Below are 26,666 nucleotides of genomic sequence, written 5' to 3'. Positions count from 1 at the left end.
GGGCTCCCGGCTCCGACTCTGGCTCCAGCTCTTTTGGCTCGGGCTCGGCTCGGGCTCTCGGCTCCGGCAAGGGAGTTGGGGCTTCCCAGGGTCTCAAGGATGTATCACGCGGGGGTCACCAGTTGTTGCTCACCAGCCTGGACTGCGGCACCAAGGACGCTGTTGCATCTTCCACAGCCAGGAGGAAATGACCTGCCTCTTGTAGGCAGGGTCTGTACCTTGAGTTGATTAGTAGTTCATTATATTCAGCTCAATCCAGCTGGCTAATAATGACTGGATGCCATAATTCCCCCTTTTTGTTTTACCATTTTTTGTTTTCACAAAGGCTTTATGGTGAGCAGAGACCCAGTCCATTCATCCAACTCCAGCACGCTTCCCTCCCGCGAATACCACGTTGGGGCTTGCGGCTTTACCTTCTTCTCCGAAGGACTCTCGCTCGGGCTCCCGGCTCCGGCTCTTTTGGCTCGGCTCGGGCTCTCGGCTCCGGCGAGGGAGTCGGGGCTTCCCAGGGTCTCATGGATGTATCACGTCGGGGTCACCAGTTGTCGCTCACCAGCCTGGGCTGCAGCACCAAGGACACTGTTGCATCCTCCGCAGCCAGGAGGAAATGGCCTGCCTCTTGTAGGCAGGGTCGGTACCTTGAGTTGATTAGTAATTTATCTCAACTCAGTCCAGCTGGCTAATAATGACTGGATGCCATATGTCCTCATCTTTCTTATAGGCCCACTTTAAGTATTGAAAGGCTGCAATAAAGTCTCCCTGGAGCCTTCTCTTCTCCAGGCTGAACAGCCCCAACTCTCAGCCTTTCTTCATAGGAGAGATGTTCCATCTCTGGGATTATTTTTGTGACCCTCCTCTGGACCCGTTCCAACAGGTTCATGTCTTTCTTGTATTGAGCATCTCATAGTCAGCAGCACTGGTGTGTGACAAATAGCAAGAAGCATGAGAATGGATGTCTGTTGCCTATCTGTTGATAGGAGGAACTGTATCAGTACTAGTAAAGCAGTCTTACGTTCATGTCTTGGCCTGAATCCAGTTTGTGCTGAATCGAAATGATTTCTTTAGTTAGATAAAATGATTGGTCTTTGTCTACTTGGTGAGCTTACTCTGTAATTGCCACTGTATAATAGAATGAGGTTGTCTTGTTTAATTTTGAATAGTTACGTATTTGGAGAAGACAAGAAGATTTTTTTCCAGGTGATCCTGGTAATAACTTTGAGCAGAGGTAGAAGTAACTCTTCATGAGTCTCTCACAAGCTGGAAAGGGTGTGGGTCAAGTTAGCAGATGTTGTGCTGAAATCCTTTTAGGATGTGTTTGTGGAGTGGCTGCTAAACTGTAAAGATGTAGTTGGGTTACTAGTTTGTGGGGTTAGACTGAGCAGGTTGCTGCTCTTACAGCACAGCTAGGAAGTTTTCTATTATTTCAGTGAATCGAGGTGCAAGCTATCCACAGACCTTATTTGCTGCAGCTCATGGGAGCTTAGCGGTAATGGAGACCATTTACTGTGCTGAAGTGTGTATTAGCAGAAAGATGTAGTGGAAGTTGATATAACTGTTCTCTTTGCCAGTTGAAGGACAGAATTTGACAAAATGAGACTTTTTGAGAATTACATAGAACCCAAGTTCTTGAAACAATCAGAAGCATCCCATATCATGTTTCAGGTGTCGCTGTGCTTCTGTTCATCAGTGTGGTCAGGTGGCTGACGTTCAGTTCTTCCAAGAACTGAATGACCAGCACAGGAGGGTAGATTATGTAGAACAGCTCTTGGGCATCTTTAATGTTTGAGTGGTGTGGGTGGGTGTGGATATGCGGTTTTGGGGTTGTGTGGTGGTTTTTATTTGTCTATTCTATTCTAAGCAATTCCTTGATCAGAAGTGGAAACTGTGAAGTTTAGTATATGACATAACTCTTGAGAGCAACACCATTTTTTGCACTTTGAATGGTACCCTAGTGATAGGTTTTCTGTTTTCTTCTGCTACTTCTTGCTGGAAGACATGCTCAAAACTTGTCCACTAATTTGTAAGCTTGCGAGCATAGCAGGTCAGACTAGTCACATGCCAGTGAACTAAATAACCAGCGTTCATGCTAAATTGGTATTTCCCAGCTGTCATGAGTTCTGTAGCTTTTCAGAATGTCATTTACTGGGGCAGTTTGGTTTATTATACATGTAGTAGAGGGAGTGGAATTTGAATTGCCTATCGTCTGGACACATTTCTGGATTTCATAATAAAATCAAACTTTAAACCAATTTAGCTTATGGGTATATTTATCAAATCAGGTATTTATCATAAATGATGAGGAAGACTCACCCCGTAAGAGTGTACAAAGACTGTTGGGGACATCTTTTTAATTGCCTTTGTTTCTTCTGTCCCTCTGGATTGCTGCTGGGAAAGTGTTTCTCCCAAATGAAGTCTGTTCTTAGTTTTAGCCTGTGTTTTCATGAATAATGTTGAAAGCAGCATTACCTCTGCTAAAATCATGATCACGTACCGAATCTTCGGAGCCAAACCAATTTTTCTGGCTACAAATACTTTTCTTTAGCTAGTGTCCTGTCTGGCTGTGTTAGCCATTTCAGGCTCTTTTCACTAAAGCCAAATGTACATGTATTTTTCCTCCTGCATATGAAGTAATTTTGAATGTAACCTTCAGATTGAAACTCAAAAATGGATCTACAGTTGTTTCTCTCAGTTTTCTTACCTCTTTATGCCTTCCTTCCTTTAAGCTGTCCATGTGAACAGTTACACAGTATCTTGTGACCAAGGTAGTAACTTTCCTGTATAAAATTTAAATTTACTGTATTAATATTATATTGAGAGCATTTGTTTTGCACGCTTTTCTGTTTGTAGGTAACAAACTACCAGTTTGCCCCATTTTAGGTCCTTCTGAAGACTTTAGTTATTTACTCCTTTGGATCAGTTTTATGGATGGAGAGAGCTTGGATCTGTAATAGGATTTGCAAGATAGTTTATATATTTACAAATCACAGAGCTCATCTAAAGGGTCTCTTCTTAATAAAATCATTTGATTTAAAGTGCTTGGTTTGGTGCTGTGTTTTTACTTTGTTGGAATTTGTGCTTTACTACTCTTTATTTCCAAAGTAACAGGCTCCTGTGGCTAAAGAACCATAAATCAGTAGCCCTGTGATGTAACTCCATCTTTTTTAAAAATGGGAATTCAGTCCTCTGCCAAGATACATGCTGTATTAAGTTTATTAATCCTAATTGATTTTCATGTTTTTATTCTGAAGACAGGAAGAATATCTCTTTACAATTTAGAGATTAATGGAGAATGGGATTAAATGTTTAGTTAGTATTTCACATGGAATACTATGGATTCTTTTCTTGTGCTGGGCAATCAGTGCAAGGTACTTGCAGGCATATTCTCAGTTAAACAGGTTTGCAGGCTTACAGGAAGGCTTTCATGAAACCACTGGAATTTGGTGCTTTCTTATGTAAGTTATATCATCAGTGGCCTTATTTCTCTTGAAAATATATATTTTTTTCTAACAGTATTTTTAATTCTGATTCTTGAACATATGCGTTGCAAATGTCAATAGGAAAAAGATTTTATGTAAAATATACCGTCTTCATTTAAAGTCTTGATTTGGTGATGTTTTTTAGTATCAATATTTCTGTTTCATTGCTTTGCTAGAGTTTTTAGCTCTTAAGGCTTACAGAGACATATGTTAGTTACTGCTTTAGACTGTTACTGTTCTTTTAATTGAAGCATAATGTTAGGTTCTTATGTTACCTTCTCCATGTAGCATAGTAGAAATTTTAAAATGTTCAACCATTTCCATATATTTTGTGATGCTTGTAGAATTAAAGCATGGAATGCCGCCATGGACCTGCTTAGTCCTGCTGTTGGCATGATTCAGGTGAACATAGCATTTACAACAGTGCAAAGCAGCATCAACAATGGAGTTCTGTTCTGTTTGGTTAGCTAAGCAAAAGAAAATCAGGGCTAACATCTACAGAAAAGAAATTAATTTCTACACTTGAGATTTACCTTCACCAGTGTGTCAAAAACTTGAATATTTCTATCTAATTTTGGCTGAAGATAATCAAGGGAAGACTTAACGTTAATAAAAATAAAGATTTGTAAATATCAAAGACTGATATTTTTAGGGGTATTTTCTTCTCCTTCCCACCTCTTCCCCCAACAAGTAAGGATTGTTTTCCTCAGTTTTACATTACTGAAGAGTTAAAAAGTGGTTACGCTTTTGTTTTAACACATGGAAAATTTTACTTTAAATTTGCAAGTGAACTATTTTTACTATATGTTATTCTATGATTGTATAACTTATATAAAAATGAGCCAGTAGCACAGCACGGTAGTTTGGAAAATTAAATACTTTACAAGTAATGGAGAGACTCAGAATATTAACTTGAAGGCCGGTGGTGCCTCTTCCGGTATGAATATGTTGAACGTGATTCATATTTTCCTTATTTGCAGCTTGTTCAGCTGTACACTGGTGTACAACTTTTCTATTCAGATATGTTTTTTCTTTATTTTTTCCTTTCTTCTGTTTTTTATCCTTCTGTCTTAATTTCTATATTTATTACTGACATAATATTTAGATATTTATTACTAAGATAATCTCTATATCTTTTTCTTTAGTTCTGTCTGGTTTTGCTTTTGTTGGTGTACTTTTCCCAGTGCTGTTTCTCTACTTTCACTTCCCTTTCATAGTTTAATTTCCTAGTCTCATCTGTATCTATTACTATTCTCTGTCACTTTTTCTCTTCCCAGCAGGGTCTGTGTCGAATGCTCCTCATCCGGGGGCCTCATGGGTCTGTACTAGCCGAGTTATAGCTCAGGTGGTTTGAAATTAGCAAGATTCTGTGCTTCAAATTCCTCTGTAAAATTAAAGCTGCAGCACAGAGTCTTGTAAGTATGAAAATACTTTAATTCTAATATTTCAAACTGTCTGTCAATAGTAGACTGAATGTGTCCCTTTTGTTATTAATGAAGGAGAGTGTGTAAATTCAGTAACTTGAGCAAGAATATTGTAAAACCTTAGACTCTAATGGCAGCCATGAAATCTACTCCAGAGCTGTTTCAGAAGTTGTCCGAGTAGTTTTTATTTGTCATATTGTCTTCCATAGCTTAGTAGTTCAGTTCTACACTGAAGAAACAGAAGAGGATCTGAATGGAGTCTGCTTCGTCACAGTCTGTTCCTGAATACCTGTTCCACGTTTTGTAGGAACACTCTTTAGTGAGAAAGCTAATACCAAAGTGCAGAGCGGTTGGGAGGGCATATTCTTTGAGAACACAGGAATGGGCAGCCAGAGGTAGGATGAGGGTCCATCTGGTTCAGTTTCCCATCTTGGACAATGGCCAATATTAGATATTTAGGGGAAAATAAAGTCTAACAGGGCAGTTATAATGCCAGTGTGTCCTTTTTCCCCAACGTGTGGCTTATAGGAGATAAGTGGTTAAGGAACATTTGTATGAGCAGAGTAAGACCAGTATTATCAGTCCTCTGCAGCTTGAGTGTGGTATTTGTGTGTATATGTACACACGCACAGGCGTAAAGGTGGCTCTGTGGATTGGAAGGCAAAAGCTGCCAGTAATTTCCTGAAACACTACTTCTCTGTAAACTGGTGCATACAATGCAATAACTAAAAATTATGGTTAAAATAAAATTTATAATAATAAATTGTCAGCTCAAGAAACTCCTTGTTTTCGGCTCCTGACAGCCATCTAGTTACAGAAGTCCGGAGTGCTGATTACCTGGTACCAAGGTGAACCTTCCTTAAGAGGCTGTTTGGTTGGGATTTTTTTAATGCTTCGTTACAGGTGGTTGTGGATTGAATTACAGTCTTGATAGACTTGAGTATTCATCACTGTTTGGCTTTAGCAGTGTTTTACAAGTTCCAGTTTTTGGTTTTTTTTTTTAATGTATGCTCACTATTGTAGTTTCTTCACAAAAGCATTATTTTCTGTTGCAATAACCTTGAACTTGAAAAGGAGCAGGAATTAACAGATTTTCTGAGACAGTCTAAAAATTCTATCACTTTTTAATTTCTGTTAACTTCTTGCTTACTTTGATTTCTAAGATAAATTTATTAATTTAAATCAGTTTTCAGTAAGCAATTGTTAGAAACTTTTAGAATCCTTATTTCTGTCATGTGAGTTAGTTTATCTTAAAAATGCTTCTAGGTAGGTGCCTGAATAGTGAAAAATAGACATACTTGGTTGTTTGGAGTCTGTGTTGTATTTTTCAGACCCTACTACATGTTTTGTAAAATCACTTGGGTGTTTGGCTTGACCTCACAAATTTCGCATCCTGCAGGGACCAGAATTCATTAATCACACATATGATCTTGGGATAGGAAAGGCTACCATTGCAGAACCAAACTTAGAGAAAGTGAGGAGAATGGCTGGTACAGTGGCCTGACTGCCTCTTAGGAAACCTATTTTCAGGAGCCAACCTCTGGGGTCCTTCTCAGGTTAGTGGAGGATAGGAATTCAACAATGTTCTCATACTCTCCTGGGAGACTGGTGCATGCTGCACTTAATGCTCCTCCAAAAAGCGGTTGCAGATGCAGATATGTGATGTGGGCGGGACTTAGAGTTTTAAAATTGTATCTTGTGAGAAAACTGTGATTTTTCAACTCTTTGCTCTTTTGGATCAGCTCTTTCTGCTGTTTACCTTTCTTCACTTTTTCTTAGGTGGGAAGGGACAGTGAGGGACAGCTGATCCTCTAAGACTGGGGACCTTCCTGTGGCAAAAAAACAATAAAAATGTGAGTCCACCAAAAAGCTATAAGGACTGTCTACAGAAATTTTAAGCTTTGGGTGACAGCTTCTTCTACACTAAAACTACCTCACATGGAAATTTTCTGTCTTGCCTTTCTTATTCCCCCCCCCCTTTTGTTTGTTTTTAGATGGCCAATTTGTTTATTTTTTCCCTGTCTCTTCCCCTGTCTTGCTCAGCATTGCAGCTGCAACATTTTTTGATCATTTTAAGTTTTAGGCTCTTTCTTGTTTGTTTTTTTCCAGTTACTGGTCTTGATGATATTATGGATGAAGAAGGAGTTAAAGAGAGTGGTAATGACACCGTTGATGAAGATGAGCTTGTTTTACCTAACAGAAATTTGAGGAGCCGTTGTGAAGAAGCATCAGTCACATCACCAAGAAAATCACCACGTTTAATGGCACAAGGTGATCATTCACTAGATTATGTGGTTTGGCAAATTTGAAGTCAATTGAAATTTTTATAATCCCACCCCCTAAACATTTATAAACTTAAAGCTTTGCTATTTGGTTGTGCAAATTCAAGTACAGGTACTTCCTTTTTTATAAACTGGAGCTAGAAGTTGGTATCCATAGGGTACTACTCAATTTGAATTCCTCTTTGATAAATATTTGATGTCTTCCCTATTGCCTGTGGTCCTTAAACTCATTTTTGAGACTTTGCATAAGATGAGCACTGTGGTTCTTCACCAACAACAGCATGTTGTATTTGGAAATGGCATTGGAATATTAGGTTAGCTTGGCTCTTTATTTCCAATTAAAATTTTAATTCTATTTATTTTTATGTGTGTATTTTATTTTTGTTTTAAATTAAGTTATAGTAGTTGCAGTCGTAAAGTACTTCATCAAAATATCTCAATATGCTTAATAAGTATTTTAATCAAATATTTAAGTTCTGTGTGGTAGCTAATTGATCATGGTTGGGTTTTTCTAACTTGCTAAACTGTTGGAATTATTGACAGCACTGCTTTTTACCCCTAGAGAACAGGCTGAGTTAAAAAGATAAAATTACTTAATAGGGAAGTCAGAATTTAAATAAGAGCCTGTGGTACAAAGCTAGTGAATATGCTTTTTAAAAAAGGCACTGGAATGGTTTCTTGTTTAGAAAATGTAAGAGATGTCATCAAGTGAGGATGTGACTGGATCTCAGATTGATATACTATATTCTCTGAAAGGTTTGTGAATTTCACAGTTATACTTCTAATCACAATATAACTCACTTGTGTAATTTTTACTTGAGATAGAAAAAGTTGAGTGGTAGAAAGGCAGAGTGGGTTTTGATTGTCTTTTTATCATCACTTCTGTTTTATATATACTATTCAGAACTTTCATAGCCATTGAAAAAATGAGATTTTACATCCAAACTGTGGCAGTGTAAAATTGAAATGCAAGTAATTGATAACTTTTTAGAGTAGACAGCAGCGGTGTTTGGGTATTTTTTTTTTTTTTTTAAGTTTAGTAAGTTTTAAGTTCTCTTTGTGCCACTAAGCTAAATCAGTTCTATTCTAGGTAAGTCTCGTGTTTGCTAAGAGGAGGACGCAGTATAACTAAGACATTTTCTTTTTCCCTGTCTAGAACCAGTACGGAGTTTGCGACAGAGCACGCTAGCCAAGCGTTCGAATGTTGCACCTATTGTTAGTACCAAGAAATCATCTGTAAAAAGTGGATCTGCTCCAAAAACTGGACAGAAACAAGAGAGAAGTCCAGCTAAAGAGACAGATGTTGCTGCACCCTTGAAAATAGAACAGCCTAAAGAAGTTAGGCGTAGTACAAGACGATCAGGACAGACAGAAGGAACGGCAGCTGCGGTAACAGCATCCCAAAGTAATACAAAATGTCTTCCTGATCCCGAAGAGGTGAATGAAATAAAGTCAGAAACCCTTGAGCAGGCAAAAGTTGAGGAAACATCCCAAGAGTTAAGTTGTGCTAATTTAGCAGAAGCCACCTCTTCTCCTGGAGAAACTAAGGAGGTAACAGAGGTTGCAACAAAGACTGAATCTGGGAATGTTGAGTCATTTTGCTCAGTATCTGCAGATACTGCAATTACTGCAGTTAAAAATGAAGCAAATGATATGATTGATTCAATGGATTCTGAAACTTCTTCAGAAGAAAAGACTGAAAACAAAACAGAGGAATTGGAGAAGCAAACAGAAGAGCATGATCAAATTGGGGTAACTGGAAAACCTAATGATCCATCTAGTGTTTGTGTGAATCCAAGTGAAATTTGTGAGACCTTTTCAAATTTGTCCAGCTCTGTAGAAGAGGGGGTTGATTGTAGTTTAGTTTCCCACAATGTGGAAGCTCCTGATGAAAATACATTGTCAGTAAAGGAATGTGTAACAGAACCTGTAGATGATGACAACGGAGTGGAGAAAACTGTAGCTTCATCTGAGAAACTATTGGACAGTACAGAGTTTGATAATAAAGACTTGAGAAGCGAAGAGTTTACTTTTGGTGACCCAGGAAATAGCATTTTAGAAAGCACTGTTCTTGACCAAACAAGCCAAAATGTACAGCAGATCAGCAGAACTAAAGTAGAAGGCCTTGAGGCATCGAAATTTCAGGATGATGATAAACAAATTAGCACTTCATCAAAATGTGACAAGAACATTAGGCCCCGACACAGTAAATCTGGAATACAGAATAAGCAAAATCTGACTCCAGATACTCGACAGAAATCAGGTACAGTGCAACAAGAAGTAGCGCGTTCAAGAACAAGAGCTGGTCTTACTGTTTCAGGTCTTCATAGTGCATCTTCAGCAAGTCTGAAACGGAATGCAGATGAGCAAGAGAGTAATCAGCATCCGAATAACCCAGTTAAAATTAGGAAGAAACAGTCTGATCTGGGTTTGAAAGCAAAGAGCTGTGTTTCAGGGGTGACAGTAAAAAAGCAGACCAATACAATGCTGAAGAAAGTACCCCGAGTCCAGGCTTCTGGGCAAGTACAGAAGTCATCAATTCAAAGAGCAAGTGAGAAGTCTCCTACTCATCAAAGTACCCACCACTCCGTGCACCTGTTATCAGGGCATGTTTCAAATCTTGGCCAGAAGCAAGCCCAGGGTCAGAAACACCAGCTTGCAACTGTGCTAAAAACAAATAGCTCCACAAAGGAAGAAGCAGAGACAAAAGATCCCCTGATAGTAGAACATCCGAAGGAAGATGATAAAGAAAAATACAAATCAAAAAGAATTGATAAGAATCTCCAGCCTCGCCAGAGAAGAAGTAGCAAAAGTCTTTCACTCGATGAACCTCCGTTGTTCATTCCAGATAACATTTCAACTGTTAAGCGGGAAGGCTTGGAGCATACCTCTGCTAGTGAAAGCAAATATGTCTGGGTGCCCAACAAGCAGTGTGGCTTTTGCAAAAAGCCACATGGCAACAGGTGTGTGTGGCTTTGTGTCTGAGGAATTTATTATTGGTCTCGGAAGATAATTTTTTTATTTTTCTTCCTGTCTTAGCAAATGTTACTGCTGGTGCCAAAACAAAAAGACATAGGAAGCTTGTGTGTTACATTGCCAGTTAGTGTCCTTTTCACTCAATATACTTTTTAAAAAATCTTTTCTATAGACCATTGAAAAGTAGTTTGGCTGAAAATTTTTACTACAAAGGTTTTATTATAGGAATAATTTTTTTTGAGGAATGTGTAATTCTGCTCTGCTGTTAAAATATGTGCTTTAAACTTGACTTTTTTTTCATAGAAAAGAAGGAAGACTAAGATGTGTCTGTTCCAAATTGTCATTTCCTTCTTTCCAGAGACCTCTTAAGTGGAAGGATCACCATCAACCAAAACAATGAAATAGTTGTTTGCATGTGACTTTTATCTGGTAGAAGCGTGATTCTAATACCAAAGAGATTTAGATTTTTTTTCAATTTGTATAATCATTGCTGTGAGGCTTTCTTGTAACAGGAGTAATGAAGGGGAGGGGGTGGATGGGGAGCAGAGAACTCCCATGTGGGCATATCTGAAATTGCCTTTAACTAAACCCAGTAATGAGGTTGCATCTGAAGTTGATAACGTCCCTCTGTGACAAAAGTTACTCTTCTGCACTGTAGGTGAGCTGAAAAAGGCCGTTGGGTTCTACTAAAAAACTGTCAATCCAAGAATAAGAATTCCTTTGTAACCACTTCTTATTTTCTCCATTTAGTATTGAAGTATTTTTTCATAGTTGCAGTTTTACTTGCCAGCCTTTTTTTTTCTTTTTTCTTAAAATTCATTTCAAATTGAAGATGTTTCTGATTAGTCCTCTGCTTACGTGAGAGAAACTATTAATAGTAATTTTCAGTGAGTGTCCTATAGAACTCAAAGTCAGAGTGAAACATGGAACAATTACCTTTGGTATCTGAGGTTTTTGTAGCATTCATTTGTATATAAGAAGAGCCCTTGGGAATTTTATTGGCTTGTTATATAATGTTTGAAAAACAAATAGATAAAAACCATTAACTGCAGCTATAGTAACTGCATCAGTGGCCTATTAAAAGAATTAATGCTAGGTTTGCTCTGCTTGCTTCGTGAAAATTACCTGATTGAAGGGACACTCAAACTTAGTTCATTGTGGGGCGGTTTGGTGGTGTGTTTTTTTTTTTAAATTTTAGAATCATTTTATTGTTAGGACTATCTCTACCATTTATGCCTCTATTATAGTGTTTATTTTTATGCAGTTTGTGTTTCCTTAGTTTTTATCATCTCATGTCTTGCTACAATGATAGAAGTACCTGGGTAGCCTGTATTTCAACTAATTCTTTAAATTCAGAAAGACTGTTTCATGAAAATGTTTCTGTGGATGTTTTTAAAGCAAAATATGTGTATTTGGAGTTTAAACTGCTTATTATCTGTTTAAAAAATCAGCTTTGAGTTGAACTCTTCCTGTTTTCTTTGCTAACATTTGCTAACATTTTAAACATTCTGTGTTTTTTTTTTATTCTGAATGTCTTGTTAGAGTTCAGAAAGTCTCAATTTTGAATACTAAATGGATCTAACCAATACTAGGAAGATAACAGCAGTGAGAGCTAAATCTGCTTATTTTAGTTTATAAAGTCAAAGTAATGCTACAGAAGATACACGTGCTATGCATTGATAGAGGATTAAATGCAACAAACCAATTTTGCATTGCCAGCTCTTACTGCTGCTAGAAAAATAGTATAATGTATATATATAAACCCTGAATTTCTGTATCTAAAATGTGACTAAGACACAGGAGTGGAGGGAGGAAGCTTGCAGTGTTGAGCCCCATGCTTAATAATAGAAGACTTAAGACTGTCAGTCCAGCACTTTTTATCATCACTGTTCTAAAAAATGAAGTTTTAATTTCTTCAAATTACTTTTATTTCGTAGTTGTATGCTGCAAATAACTCTTATAGCTTTCAGAGCACTTGATGTCACTAAGATACGAGAGGAAGCAAAACTGGTATCTCGAGTGCCTTGGTGTTTTTGTACTTGTGTAGTTACTGGTGCAAGGACAAGAAAATGATTTCAATACAGTGGGGAAAAAAAAGCTAAATGTGATAAATGTCACTTTTATCACCTGGAAAAACATCAAAACTATTGAAATTGACTATAGTGGTAAGGTTTTTTTCATTCACTTTGTGGATTGCTTTTCACGGAATTTTTGTTTCCCTTCTGTAATAGCCTAGCTGGCCAACCTATTTCCTTTTTTTCCTCTGTTCATGGTATAGGAGAAAAAGAGAAAGTGAGACACACAAACATTGTCAAATGACAGTAAGTTTAACAAATATCAAAGGCAGAGCTAACATCTGAAACAATATTTGTGTTTATATCCTGCTTTATGACTATTTAAACTTTGAAAATTTTTATCAATGCTATGGTACAGATTACTTGTAGAAAAAGAAGTTGAACTGAGGTTGCAGCCCTGAGTTGGGAAATAATGTGCATAAGAGCTTTGCAGTATGTCATGTTAATGAAGCACGTTTACAATTCTCGCTCAAAACAGTTACTGGAACTTTTTGTTTTCCCTACAATAAACGTGAAGCTACTAACATTGTTAATGTAATACTAAGCTTGGAAAATTGTTTCAGGTCGAAGATAATGTGTGGAGATCGTTTCATCAGCCTTGTTTGTGTACAGAATTCCCAAAGGGCAATGCTTACGTAGGTCTTTCACAGCCCCAGAGTAATCTTACCGTGCCTACTAGAACAGCAGAAGAAGGATGGTACTTGTGCGTTGTTTAATTTCAGAATCAGCACCTGACAAATGAAGTCAATTTGTATCTTTAGGAATACACACAGTAATTTGCTGACCACATTTAAAGTCAAAGCACGCTTGCCTTGCACTGCAAATACAACACCTGGCTGGGAAAGGAGGAATCCTTTTTTAAGAACTTGTGACTTGCATGATCAAAAAAGCTAACAAGTTATAGCCTGTCTTGTTTCTTTCTGTTAATAGATTGCCATTCTTTGGCACCTGAGCTTTGAACAGTGACTATTCGTGCTGTTTTCTACTTGTCTTGGTGCTTATAAACTGGAACCAACAGGGTGGTTTTGTATTTTATATCTGCATTACCCAGAGAGTTGGATGATCAATGTTTGGCTTCAGGACTAATTGTTACAGTTGGTTTGCTTGATGTATGGTGTTGATTTTCATTCAGAGATTTACCTTTGCAACATTACTAAAAAATAATTGCTCTTTCATATGTAAACTAAACTCTATGTTTCTGGACAAGTCAGATAATTGCAATGTAATTTTTTGTACTTAGTGATTTTCAGCACCTCTGAAACAGGTGTAGGGTTTTTTTTTCAGTGCAAAGTTTGAATTGTTGTTGCTTTTAGTATTGCATTTGACTTTGCTATTGTATTCTCATTGCTGTCAGATGTTTTCTCATCAGCTAACAACATACATGATGCATGTAAATTTTCATTCACGTATAAATGAAATGTGTGTACGGATGTGCGTATCACACAAAAATGTTACAGACTGAAGTTACTGCTTCAACTTCTTAATGAGTTCAAGTGATCTTGAAAATATTAGGCTTTGTCACAAACAATAGTTATTCTTCCTGAAGACAGATCAAAGATCTTTAAAGATAGTTGAAGAAAAAAAATAATATTTAATTTCTTGGCATAGAGCCAGGTGAATACGGTAGCTCTGCAGACATTGAGAAATCTGCCACAGTAGGATTTTTTTTTCTTGTATGTGTCATGCATTCTTCTGATGTAAAGGCTCATTTATAAATTTCTCTAGTTTTCACTGTAGATGTTCAAGCTCTCTGCGGGCTGGACAGGCTGAGAGAGTTGGGGCTGTTCAGCCTGGAGAAGAGAAGGCTCCAGGGTGATCTTGTAGCAGCTTTCCAGTACCTAAAGGGGGCCTACAGGAAAGCTGGAGAGGGACTTTTTACAAGGGTGTGTAGTGATAGGACAAGGGGCAATGGATTTAAACTGAAAGAGGGCAGATTTCAATTAGATATAAGGAAAAAATTCTTCACTATGAGGGTGGTGAGGCAGTGGAACAGGTTGCTCAGAGAAGTTGTGGATGCCCCATCCCTGGAAGTGTTCAAGGCCAGGTTGGATGAGGCTTTGGGCAACTTGGTGCAGTGGAGGATTTCTCTGCCCATGGCAGGGGGGTTGGAACTAGATGATCTTTGATGTCCCTTCCAACCCTAACAATTCTATGATTCTATGATTCTAACTCATTCTGTTCTTGTACAGATAGACAAAACCTAACTGGTGTTTTGCAGATTGTCTCCCATGTCTTCACACTGTCTTCTTTAACAGAAGAAGTTCCACCAGCTTCTGATTAATGATTCATAGTACATAACTTGACATACTCTGTTTATAAGCAAATTTTCTAGAAAGCATTATCTCACGAGGGAAGTTTGTAGCTTTAATTTGTTGCTGGCGACTTCATCTTTTGTTTTCTACAGTTCTAGTAAGGGTTTTTTAATAGGCTGTGGGAGTTTGGGTGTTCTCTTTTGTTGTTTTGAGGGTTTTTTGGCTGTTTGTTTTGTTTTGTTGTTGCTTGGGATACGGTCATGCAGTTTGTGTGTTCAGACGCACACTGGCCTTCTCAGAGCTCACAGAAAAATTAAGCAATGCAGAACCAGATTTTCACTTAGGGTCTTCTTTTTCCCTATGTTTCAATTCTGCTTTAACATAGAGAAAAAGTTAGTAATATTGTAAAAGACAATTAATTGGAAAGTGCAGGAGTTGGTTTAGCAAAGATAGAGTATTCCTGATCTCTTGTATACATGTAGTCACTAAAAAGTTTCTGCACAACTGTAATGCAGAAAATTACTTTGGCTGATGGATAAAGTTAAAAAAATAATCTGAAAACTGTTTTTTCCTGTAGTAAAGGTTGTTAGTAGGACATGTGTTTTTTGAAAATAGTGCTAATACTTCAGTAAGCTATTTTGGAACCAGGTGATTGTATAATTTGCACAGCCAATACAAAAGAGAATAGTTGAGGAAGGAGATTAAGGCTCCAAACTTATAATCACCCTTAAGTTAAATTTGCCTTTTTTTTTTTAAGAGTGAATACATACACAGCAAATGAATCATTGTTGTGACAACATTGTTCACAAGAAACAGTAATTAGAATAATTATAATGCCTTAGTTGTAGAACATGTTCATTGAATAATACTGAGTATGTTAAAAGGCAGATCATGGAAGATGCCATCAATTTATAGTCATGTGTGATACTTTGAAGTTTTCTGCTTCTGTTCCTGCTTTCTTCCACTGTGAAAAAGCCTTGCAACATTAAAAGCTACCATCCATGTCCACCCACAGGTGTAGAAAAACTGAATGACAGTATAAACACAATAGCATTATAATGTATAATTAATGAATAGACAGACTCTACTGTGTTTTTATATTTACGACTGTATCATTTTATTACTAGATTTTTATACGGATACTAGATTTTTACTATGCTGCAATATTGGTAGGATTCTTCTTAATACCAGTACCATTAGGAAGTCAGGCAAATGGATAGTGTGAGTTGTCTAAAATACATGGTTTTATGAAGAGTGTGTGTGTGTATATATGTATATATATATATATATATGCAGTTAATAGAACGTATGATCCTGATCCTGCAAGATGCAACATGTGGGTAGAATCCACTGGTAATGGAGCTTCCCTTTTTTTTTTTTTTAACAGATTTGTGTTTAATGTTATGAGATGTATTGTACACATGTTTTTTCAGGGTTTTCGAGAGTTCAGTGATTCTAGTTTTCCTGTTTTGTTGTTGGGCATGTTTCGTGCTTTCACCTTTAGTTCAAAGAGCCTAGGATTGCTTGTCTCCCTGCTTGCTTCATTTTTTGGAGAGGTTCATATAACAAAAAACAAAACAAATGATGCCTTAAGGAGAAAAGAAAGTTATATTACATAAAAGATATGGACTATTGAAATTTAATACATAGGAATTAAGTTTGCAGTTTCTTTTTCCTCTGCTGCAAATTCCATGTAAAGAGATCTGCTTATAGTGTTTCTTTGAAGATAGCTTGTTCTTGTTTCTAGAAGATCAAAACCTGAAAAATCACCTATGTTAGACTTGTACAAAAAGCAAACACGAGAAACTGCTCATGTATATCTACTCTGACAAGGTAGTGCTTTTTTTGGCAAATAGTCATTTCTCTTGAACTTTGAATTGATCCCATACAACTTCCCTGGCGTGGAACATAGGCTCTGCTAAAGCTGCCGTGAATATCTTCTCTAGTAGTAACATCTTTATTAGCTGAAGGAAAAAGTTACCTCCATGCAGTGTCTCTGCTTTAATGTTGACTGCACTGTAGCATCAGTGCAGCTGAGACACAGTTGTAATGTCAATACAAATTTATAGCAATTTTTATAGAAGATTAGTAAACAATGCCATTGGGGGAGAGGGGAATGCAGGTGTGGGACATGCTTTAAGTACTGTAAGTATTTTAAAAAGTACGTGAACAGTGGTTTTACTCCTTTTAGGTGAGTTTGGAGGTAGGCTGTTGTTTCGAGTAGTTTGGCTTTTTTTTTTTTTTTTAAGATTCAAGTCTCATTGCAGTGTTTTCCCTATGTACCACAAATGCAGAGGACTAAAGAGAGGCAATTATTTCTCAAGTAGATGATTTTCCGTTGCAGTGTACCTCACATTATTAATTAATCCTACAATGCTGATTGCTGGCCCACACTGCACTATTCCAACAGCTCCCAATTTTTTGTCTTTTATTTTACTTGTAAGTATAGCTTTACAACAAACAATTGTTTTATGAATAAGATGGTTTCTCTCCCTTTTACTTGTAAAATCTTATTTCACAGTAATGGATTTGTCTGGAATCTTGCTTTTGTTACATAAATTAATTGTATGTAAATGAATTTTAAAACGTGGCCTGTATATTTTGAAAATAAATCGTCCAAGCCTGTGTGTTTCATCTAACAGATGGATTTAATTTACTACAAATAACACACCAAAGAAAAATCTCCCAATTCAAAGAGAAATGGTGGAAGGTTTGCATTAATTATTGTCTCTCTTTATGTATCATCTATTACTGTCTGATTTTAAATGCATCTTTTCATGCTGATATGTGGACTACCAAGAGGATTTTTCAAAAGAAATGAAACAATAATATACTATATGCGAAGGTCCCAATGAACTATAGCACTGTCTGCTGTCACCTGTCAACTCTCTTTAGATTTTTCTTAAGCAAAATTTTGATTTTTATATTAAAGTCCAGTGAAAGCAATTCTACTATTGAATATGGCATGATTTAATATTTTAAAATGCATTTTTCTTTCTCTTTCAGCTTTACATCTTCCAATCCAGCCTTACAACATGGGTAAAACTCCTGCACTTCAAACTTGAAGCAGTCTACAGTCATAAACTTTGGTGTTTTAATAGTCCAAGATATCAGAACCTCTTCAGTCACAACTCTGACAGCTGTTCAAGAGGACATCCTTGATCCTTCAAGCCAGGCTTCAGTTTCCCTTGACTCCTCCTTTTAGTCTTTGAGCATTGCCCGTTACGCAATTACAATTGCTGTTACAAAGCATAATTGTGTTTTGTGTGCAGATGAGAGAAACAGATAAAAGATGTAAAAGTGGCCTTATTGTAAAAAGGATTATTTACGTTACTGCTATCAAAATCAGTATGTTCTCTTCCAGTCTTAGAAGTCACAGTCTTGCAGTTGACTAGTATGAAAATAGTGAATTTTTTTAGGCAGGCAGCACCGGTATTTTTATTACCATTTTGTGTAATTAGGTTTAAGCAAGACAATTGTAAACACTGTTTTATAGTATGAGCTTCATGGACATTTCCAGATTCTCTTTGTAGACTAAGTTTCTGAATCCTGAATTCTGAAGTTTTATTGTATGTGTTTAAATATAGTGTAATTGAAATCTTATTGTGAAAACTGGAATGAAGCCAAATGGATATGCCATATTCAGTAGTTTGCTTAAGATGGCTTGAATGACATCTGTCCATCGTGGTGTATATTGTTAGGGAAGAATGATCTGTTTATGAGCCAAATTCATTATAAAGGTTTTACTTTTTTTTTTTTTTAGTAGACTTGAAAATAAAAATGCAAGACTGGATGCCTATCTGGTACTTCACTCATCATACACTATCCCTGCTGCCCACTTACTAGGTGTGAGCTATGCTGAAAAATTCTACACGATGTCAATTTAAAGTTGAAGATGTGCAGCATCTTGTGTATTTTAGTCTCCAGAGTTCATCTCTCCTTTTTTAAAAATTTAGTCTGTTTTCTAAATAGTCAAAATTTTGTTTTTGTTGCTAAAGGTTACAGTCTGCCTTGCTTATTTAACACATTAGTCTCCAATGCCTGAATTTCCAAACAGGAGAAAAAATATGTATATTTTTAAAAATTCAAGTAGTAGTTGTGGCTTCAAGATGGTGTATTCTTGGTTTCCTTCTGTTTTTAACCAAAAGACATTCATTCACTAAAATATCCTTTGAGCAAGAAGCACTTGTCGGTATGCTTTGATCTTATTTCAGCTCTGTAGAAAAATCTGATGTTTGGCATTTTTGTAACCAGTTTTGGTATTCCCAAAGCTTTACTAATATTTTCTTGCTGTGGTGGAAGATGTATCCTATGTAAAGTATCCTCTAGTGGATCCTTGCAGTTGTGAAATAGGCACTTGCGTTGTATTTCCTGCCATCTGCCATCCTGTGTTTGGCTCTAGGCTCTCAGAAAGGAGCAGTCATCTTTGCGTTGAAGTCCCGTCACTACTCTCGTGTTTTCCTGTTGCACTTATGAATGTTACGATATTACTCTGGTAAGACCATCAGAAGCAGTTGGCCCCTCATGTTACCTTTCTTGTATCTTAACTTTGCTGGAACATGGATCTGAAAAGATTGAGATACTGACAGAAACATGAAGGAACCTCTGCCTCCTTAATTGAAACTACTAAATAGATGAGCAGATACTGTTTGCTAGTCATGACTAGTACCAAAAATGTATTTGCAGCTCAGAAAAAGAAAAATAAAGAGAAAATAGTTTTCTTCACAAACTAAATTAAAAGACTGGCTTCCTCAAATCTAGCAAGCAGCATCATAGGCTAGTGAGGCTGTAAATGACCTCTTTCTCAAACTCCCGGAGCTTTAAAACTTCTCTCACTCATTTTGCATCAAAATGCTGTTTACTTCAGCAGAATTTAATCCTGATTTATTTTGGGTAAGCAAGGGCAGAGCATAAAGCCACAATATTTTCTTCCTTCCTTCTCTTGTGTTTCAAACATCTGCTGTTAAATAGATATTTCATCTCTTGAGATACCTGTAGTTTTTTTGCATATAATACCTGCATCAAACCATCTACAGTTCTGATGAATGAGAATTCCTCTAAGCATGTTCTGTAATATTTGAATGGGTTTACAAAGTAGGTAAGTCAGCAGATAGCAGATCCTAGCCTTGATAGGGACATGCGTACATTAGAAATCATTTTGCTTAGAGTTGTCATGAAGGAGATTTATAGGATATTAGATTAAAGAAACAGGGTTTGCAGGTCAGTATATTTAGCTTGCTGAATATATTGCCTTAACAACCAGCATTTCATTGAATTACTTTTGTCTTCTATGGAATTTAAAAACTAATAATCCAGTAATTTTTTCAGTATTAACAAAGCATTCACACTTTTGATAATACACTTGCAGTCTTTATGGATTTTCTTCATACAGACAATATATGTCATAGTACATGTATTTAATGTATTTTATGTAAATATACAACAGCAAAAAAAAAAGAGGGAGGAACATGAGTGGATCTTCCTACATCGTTCAAAAGCAGATCTTTAGTAATGATGATTCATTATTATAAGAAAGGATTGTAAAAAATAATTATTGCCAATTAAATCTCCTGAAATAGATTTATTGGGTTGTTTAACCTGTTTAACTTTGAAATTCTACATCCTTCCAAAATAGTTCCACTGCAAATTGTACCTTTCAATGCAATTAGATACTAGTGATACCTAGTAGAGTTTCCCGAATGCATCTGCAAAAATAGTCAGAATTCATAGTTTTATTTTAGACCAAGTGATCTTTCCAACACTTTGAAAATACTATCTGTACCTAAAGTTACTTTGACTTTAAAAATAATGAAACAGTTTAAGTGACTAGGAGATGAAAAGCGTTCTTTAAATTATACTTGTTTTAGCATTTGAAACATTCTTTAAATAACTACTACCTCTGAATAAAACAGCTGAGCAACACAAAAGTGACATGCACCTTATTTAAAGCTAAAAGATTGGTCTCTGTGAGCTAGCAAGATGTAGTTGGAAGCCAAAGTCTTGTCCTCATATTCACTAGTAAAGAGTCAACTTTCTGGAAGTAATTCAGTAATAACCGTCTAAGGAATGTGATGTAAAACACTAACTCATTTGGAATATCTTGATGTTTCTGTGCTGATGGTATTTGTCAAAACTCTCAGACGTCTCTTTCTGCTATGGAAGAGTGCAGCTGATACATGTCTGCTGTGAGGGGATTATATTTGAAGGAAAACAGGGATAATATGCTCTTGCAAGAAAACTTCAAGTCTTTTCAATCAAGTTTACTAGTTTTAGCAGTTGCGGATTTTTGGTGGATTTTTTTCCTTTTTTTTTTTTTAACAGTAGTCTGAAACAATCTTGTTGGTAGGATTTGGGGGCAGGTTACAAAAAGACATAATGAGGTTATGATATTCTCTTGGACTATTGCAAAAGGCAAAAAAACCTGTTTCTCAGGAAGGTCATACCATGTCGTAAGGCTGGAGCTGGATGTAAAGCTACAAAGAAAATCACTTACCAGGTAAGAAGGAATTGTTGAGATGTAGAAATCAAAACAAGTATGGTACATTGTGCTTAAGTTGCTGTATCTTCTTTCTTAGTCTATACACTGACTTACACCTGTCTTTGTTTTCAGATTTATGGTAGGCTGTGGTAGATGTGATGATTGGTTTCACGGTGATTGTGTTGGACTGAGTCTTTCTCAAGCGCAGCAGATGGGTGAAGAAGATAAAGAATACGTGTGTGTGAAATGCTGTGCTGAAGAAGACAAAAAAATGGAGTGTTTTGATCAAAGTGTACCAGATACTCAAGTGAAACTTGAAATCCATAGAGAAGAAAAAGCAATTGAGTGTGAAAAACCAGGGATGTCAAAGCAAACACCTACTTGTAATCTAAATATGACAACTGAAAAAACAAAGCAAGCAGAGGACACTGGGAAGCACAAAGTCAAAATCTTCAGACGGGTGAGTCTTACTTAATACTTAAAGTTCTGTTAATTATTGGGGGTAGAAGGAGTTTTCTACTAACCTCCTGCCATATTTCAAATGTTTTTGTGAATCTAATTTAAAACTTCTCCATTATTATTTCTGAGAGTTACTTCATGTTCTAACTGACTTAACTCTTTCAAGGTGATATTGCTGAACTCCTCTTACATTGAGCAGGGTTATGTGCATGTCACGTGTGTGTGTGTGTGTGTATGTGCACCTACGTGTATAGGTTTATATAGAAATGGTGAAGAACTTTGTGCATTTTACTTTCAGATTTCTGTATGCTTTTACAGGACATCAGTCAATTTGTTGTATGATACAAACTGCAGATCTTTTAAATATCTGTAAACCAATATGAAATCAGTATTTTAGTTTTGATTGTTTAACTTCAGATTGTATGCAGAGGAAAATTTTTAACATTTTAATTAGAGCCTTTCTGCTTTCTTTGTGTCTTATTTTACTAACCAAAGGATAATTTGCAAGAGCAGTGAGATGTTTTTACTGCAGTTGTTAGTTAAAAGACTCTGTTACTGCAGTCTTTTAGTATATAGCATCATACTCGTCATAAATTAATCATCAGTAATCCTTTTTGTCTTATCTCTGAAAAGTAGTATTATAATTCTGACATATAAACTATTATGTTTAGTTTTGGTTTACATGTGCTTTCTAATCATAAGTGACTTCCTGTGGATATGTGACTAAAACTGATTAAGGGATGTTCCTTGGTATCCCTCACCTTTAAAATAGCTGAAAATATAGTGATTTTCAACACAGAGCTTAACTCAAACTGCCCATGATGTGTCTTCGGCCAGTATTTCAAAGGGATTAAGCAATACTTGACAGTAATTTGGGATATTGTTCAGTAACTTTTTAGAAAATATTGTATAATAATATAAAGATATACATCCAGGGAATTACTTATACAGTATACTTGACAAAATGGGAAAAACATGTGATAGTTACTTACTGGTTCATTGTAGCATTCAGTAGCGTGCTAACATGTAAATATTTCAGGAATCTGGTGATGGGAAGAACTTGTCCGAGTCCAGAGACTCAGATGCTAAAAAAGGGCAACATGTTCCTGCCCGTAAAGGATCACAAGCTGCTGTAATTCCTCGGCGATCCCCGGAAGATAAAAACGAAAAAATAAGTAAGGAATTCCTTAGTATGGTTGAAAGGTCCATGAAATCAGACAGTGGTGTAATTCACATATATGTACAGTGAAAGATGATTTTCTTTATAGTACCAGTTTTTCAAACCACATTTCGTAGTGCAAGTGATGGTGATCTGAAGAGCTGTTTGTTCCCATGATGTTTATGATCTTTTATTTCTCATTTATTTTTGATTTTTATTTAGCAGGTAAATGTTTCCTGTGCAGATACGTGAATGTTTCCTGTTTAAATAGTAGAGGATGCTTATGTAATTGAGACTGGGAGAAAAAGTACACAGAGACATCTCTGTATGAAACTTTATTTCATGTTGCAGAAGACTTTGAAATATTCTGTCATAAAATACTGTGAAGTACTTAATGTCCATAAAAGTGTTTTAATTGCTTACTGATGTCTTTTGCACAAATTGACAAATAATTGTGTCAACTCATTTCAAAGGGGAATGTTATATTGCATGCTGAGCCATCAGATTTTCATCTCAATTTTATCTGAAAGGTTGAAGGGGCATACTTCCCCTCCTAGCAACCTCCGTCCCCTTCTTTGGCTCCCTTCCAGGAAACTTATTCTTCTAAGATTATGCTAATACGAAATCGTTGTCATTACGGACTGAAATCTCAGCAGCAAAGGTAGTGAGATTTCTGTGTGAGAACTGTTTCTTAAACTCCTAAACTCAAGCTTTGAATTCTTGTCTAAAAAAAAAAATAAATAAATCTGCTCTTCTGGTCTTTTGTCAATGCTGATGCATTCTAGAAACTTTTTGGTGGAAGAAAACAATGGAAAATGTCAGGGTTAAATGTAAATCTAAATGTAAATATATTATACTGAATGGTGTCTTTTAGACTTCAAATACATCGTTGTTCAACTTTGAAATTCTGGATCACAAAATGATTGACATCCTTTTTAACTGCAAACTACATAGAGTGAAATGAGTTTGGCATCTATGAAATAATTGAATTGTTCTAAAATATATTTATTGAACTAGGAGATGACAGAGAGTTTTACAATGACAATTTCAGAATAGAAGTTAATGTTAAAAATGATTTTTAACAGAGAGGAGGCTTGGCAGTCTCATTTAGGACAATTAGCATAAAATTATTAAGCAGCACATTTGTCTTAATCTCTTAACTGCTTTGAATTATGCTTATGGTGGCATCGTTTATTGCTAATCTGGCCAATCACTTCCCTGTTACGTGGCTGTGTTTTCAGGTGGTTTAAACTTTGCCAAAATCTTGCTGGCATGTGGAGGTTTTCCATTTCCCCTGACCCCCTCAGGCTATGTTTTTTTGAAAGGTTTTAGTCCAGTTCTTCATCCTCCTTCTGAGGAGCAGATGAGCAAAAAAATGTATTGAGCAAATACAAGCATTATTAGAGCTGCTTTGCTTAACAAGCTTTGCATATGAATCCTGTAGATCACAGCGCAGAGTGACAAACAGCTGTCTCAGGTCTCTGCCACTTTGCTGATGAGGAACGGGAAGTCAGTAATTTTGATAGGAATTATAGTTGCATTAATGAGAGAGTTGATGATCCAAGCCTGGTTGGTCTGCCCAACAGAAAAGAAAATCTGTTTTTATAGCTGCTTTAAAACGTAACTAGTTTGCTTCTGATATTAATACGTTTTGAGTTGCACTCAATAGGTGAAAGTAATAAATACTTCTTTTTACCATCAAACGCTCAAGTTAGATCTGTATCAGTCTTCGATTTGTCTCTTTTTCAGAGCAGAAAGTGAATAAATTTTGTTAATTTCCTATTGCTTTCGTAAATAGAATGCTTCTGCTCTAAGTTAGTGACATGTTCATGTGCTGAGGCAAATGAGCTTTCAGTTGATACTCTGAAGATTAAAGTTTGAAGGAATTTGGAATTTTTCTTTAATGATTTTAATTTGATTAGTAATTTCCATTATTTGTAATATTTATGACGCAAACCTTACAACAGCCTTGTTTAAGAGTGTCTGTTACTGAATCAGAAGCTGATATTATTATAACTGAAATAATTTTGATGGCGAACAGATACAGAAATGCTAAGTTTAATGAAAAACACTATTTTAAAGTAGAGTTTAATATACTTACAATAAGTGCTTCCCAGTATATTAGTTTACCCATGGAAAAATTAATCTATGCTTTTACAAAAATTCAGAGTAAAAAATCCTACTTAAGATCAAACTAGAACTACTCATCGTCTCGGTTCAGTGTAGAAGAAAATACCTTAAATCAAAGGGCAAAAGTCCTATTTGTTTCTGCTAAGGAAGTTTTTCTGGATTAATTTATGTAGTACAAAATCCAAACTAAAAAAGTAAAACAAAAAACTTAGGAAAATGCACCACTCTGTGAGTCCATTATTTCTCCTTGAAGGTCAATTCTTAGCAGTTTAAAAATAAAACTTCATGACATCCAGCAAAAGTAGAAGTTTATAGCACTGGCTTGAGTAGCTTACAATTTTTAACTGTATGTGTTTTGATAGGTGTTCATGAGAAACAAGAATCTAAGAAAAAGAAAAATGAGAAAGGATCTATTAGTGCAACACACTTGCCAGCTGTGCCAGCTTCCAAGCCTTCTGCTGATCAGATAAGACAAAGTGTCAAGCAGTCTCTTAAGGAAATTCTGATGAAAAGGTAAAGATTATTAAATGAAATTATTAATATGTGTTTGTATCTTATTTTCTTTCAGAAGGCAGAGAAAAAAATGTTAATTATTTGGAAGTATTTGGTAATTTTTGCCCTTGTGTTCTCTCACAGATTGACAGACTCCAGTTTAAAGATTCCTGAGGAGAGAGCAGCAAAAGTTGCCACAAGGATTGAAAGAGAGCTGTTTTCTTTTTTTCGGGACACCGACTCAAAGTATAAGAACAAATACAGAAGTTTAATGTTCAATCTAAAAGATCCTAAAAATAATGTATGTATTATTTGTCTGTTTTGCTTTTCAGAAATCTATTAGTTGTTGTAGATTAAAGGAACAGTTTTCTATGTACATACATTATTAATCCTTTCACAATTTATCCTCTTTGTTATTTTTTCGGTAGGTTTCCTCATCTCTTTGATGTTGTTTGTCCTCCTACGTGCTCAGTGTTTTCTGAGTTTTTTTCCCTTCTTCTCCATCATTAATTCTTCAATTCCTTGCTCCCAGTGTACTTTTTATAGTGAGGTTTCAAAGTGTACTGGGTACAGCTTGCCTAGTTTGAGTGTTTGTCTTTATCACTGATCTGTTGTTTGGGTGTCCCTGTCAAGCCTCATAACTCTTTCCTGCTTGCTACACTTATTTTTGTTTCTGTCCAGTGTCTTTTTCATACCTGGATTTAGAATCATAGAATCATAGAATCGTTAGGGCTGGAAGGGACCTTCAAAGGTCATCTAGTCCAACCCCCCTGCAAGGAACAGGGATATCTCCAACTAGATCAGGTTGCTCAGGGCCTCATCCAACCGGGCCTTGAATGTCTCCAGGGATGGAGCATCCACCACCTCTCTGGGCAACCTGTTCCAGTGTTCTACAACTCTCATGGTAAAAAATTTTTTCCTAATATCCAACCTGAATCTACCTCCCTCTATTTTAAAACCATTACCCCTTGTCCTATCACAAATGGCCCTCTTGAACAGCCTCTCCCCATCTTTCTTGTAGGCCCCCTTGAGGTACTGGAAGACCGCTATAAGGTCACCCCGGAGCCTCCTCTTCTCCAGGCTGAACAGCCCCAACTCTTTCAGCCTGTCCTCATAGGAAAGGTGCTCCAGCCCTCTTATCATCTTCGTGGCCCTCCTCTGGACCCTCTCCAACTGGTCCATGTCCTTCTTATGTTGGGGGCTCCAGAACTGGACGCAATACTCCAAGTGAGGTCTCACGAGGGCAGAGTAGAGGGGGAGAATCACCTCCCTTGACCTGCTGGCCACGCTCCTCTTGATGCAGCCCAGGATGCGGTTGGCCTTCTGGGCCGCAAGAGCACATTGCCGGCTCATATTGAGCTTCTCGTCCACCAGTACTCCCAAGTCCTTCTCCTCAGGGCTGCTCTCGATCCATTCTCCGCCCAGTCTGTATTTGTGCCTGGGATTGCCATGACCCAGATGTA

General features: G+C 36.7%; 1 protein-coding gene across 1 annotated transcript in view; it reads left to right on the top strand.

The window, feature by feature from the left end:
* The window catches only part of PHF3 (PHD finger protein 3), a 59,694-nt gene that overhangs the window by 18,259 nt on the left and 14,769 nt on the right, over positions 1–26,666 (top strand). Inside the window, exons 3-8 of the mRNA XM_086631355.1 lie at positions 7,010–7,171; positions 8,339–10,145; positions 21,096–21,423; positions 22,462–22,597; positions 25,074–25,224; positions 25,348–25,504. Coding sequence (XP_086487481.1) covers positions 7,010–7,171; positions 8,339–10,145; positions 21,096–21,423; positions 22,462–22,597; positions 25,074–25,224; positions 25,348–25,504 — 2,741 coding nt within the window. The remainder of the gene's footprint in view (positions 1–7,009; positions 7,172–8,338; positions 10,146–21,095; positions 21,424–22,461; positions 22,598–25,073; positions 25,225–25,347; positions 25,505–26,666) is intronic.

The sequence above is a fragment of the Tauraco erythrolophus genome, chromosome 2 (assembly GCF_009769465.1).
Source record: "Tauraco erythrolophus isolate bTauEry1 chromosome 2, bTauEry1.pri, whole genome shotgun sequence".
In the NCBI taxonomy this organism is placed as follows: Eukaryota; Metazoa; Chordata; class Aves; order Musophagiformes; family Musophagidae; genus Tauraco; species Tauraco erythrolophus.
This window is presented reverse-complemented; position numbering and strand designations above follow the sequence as displayed.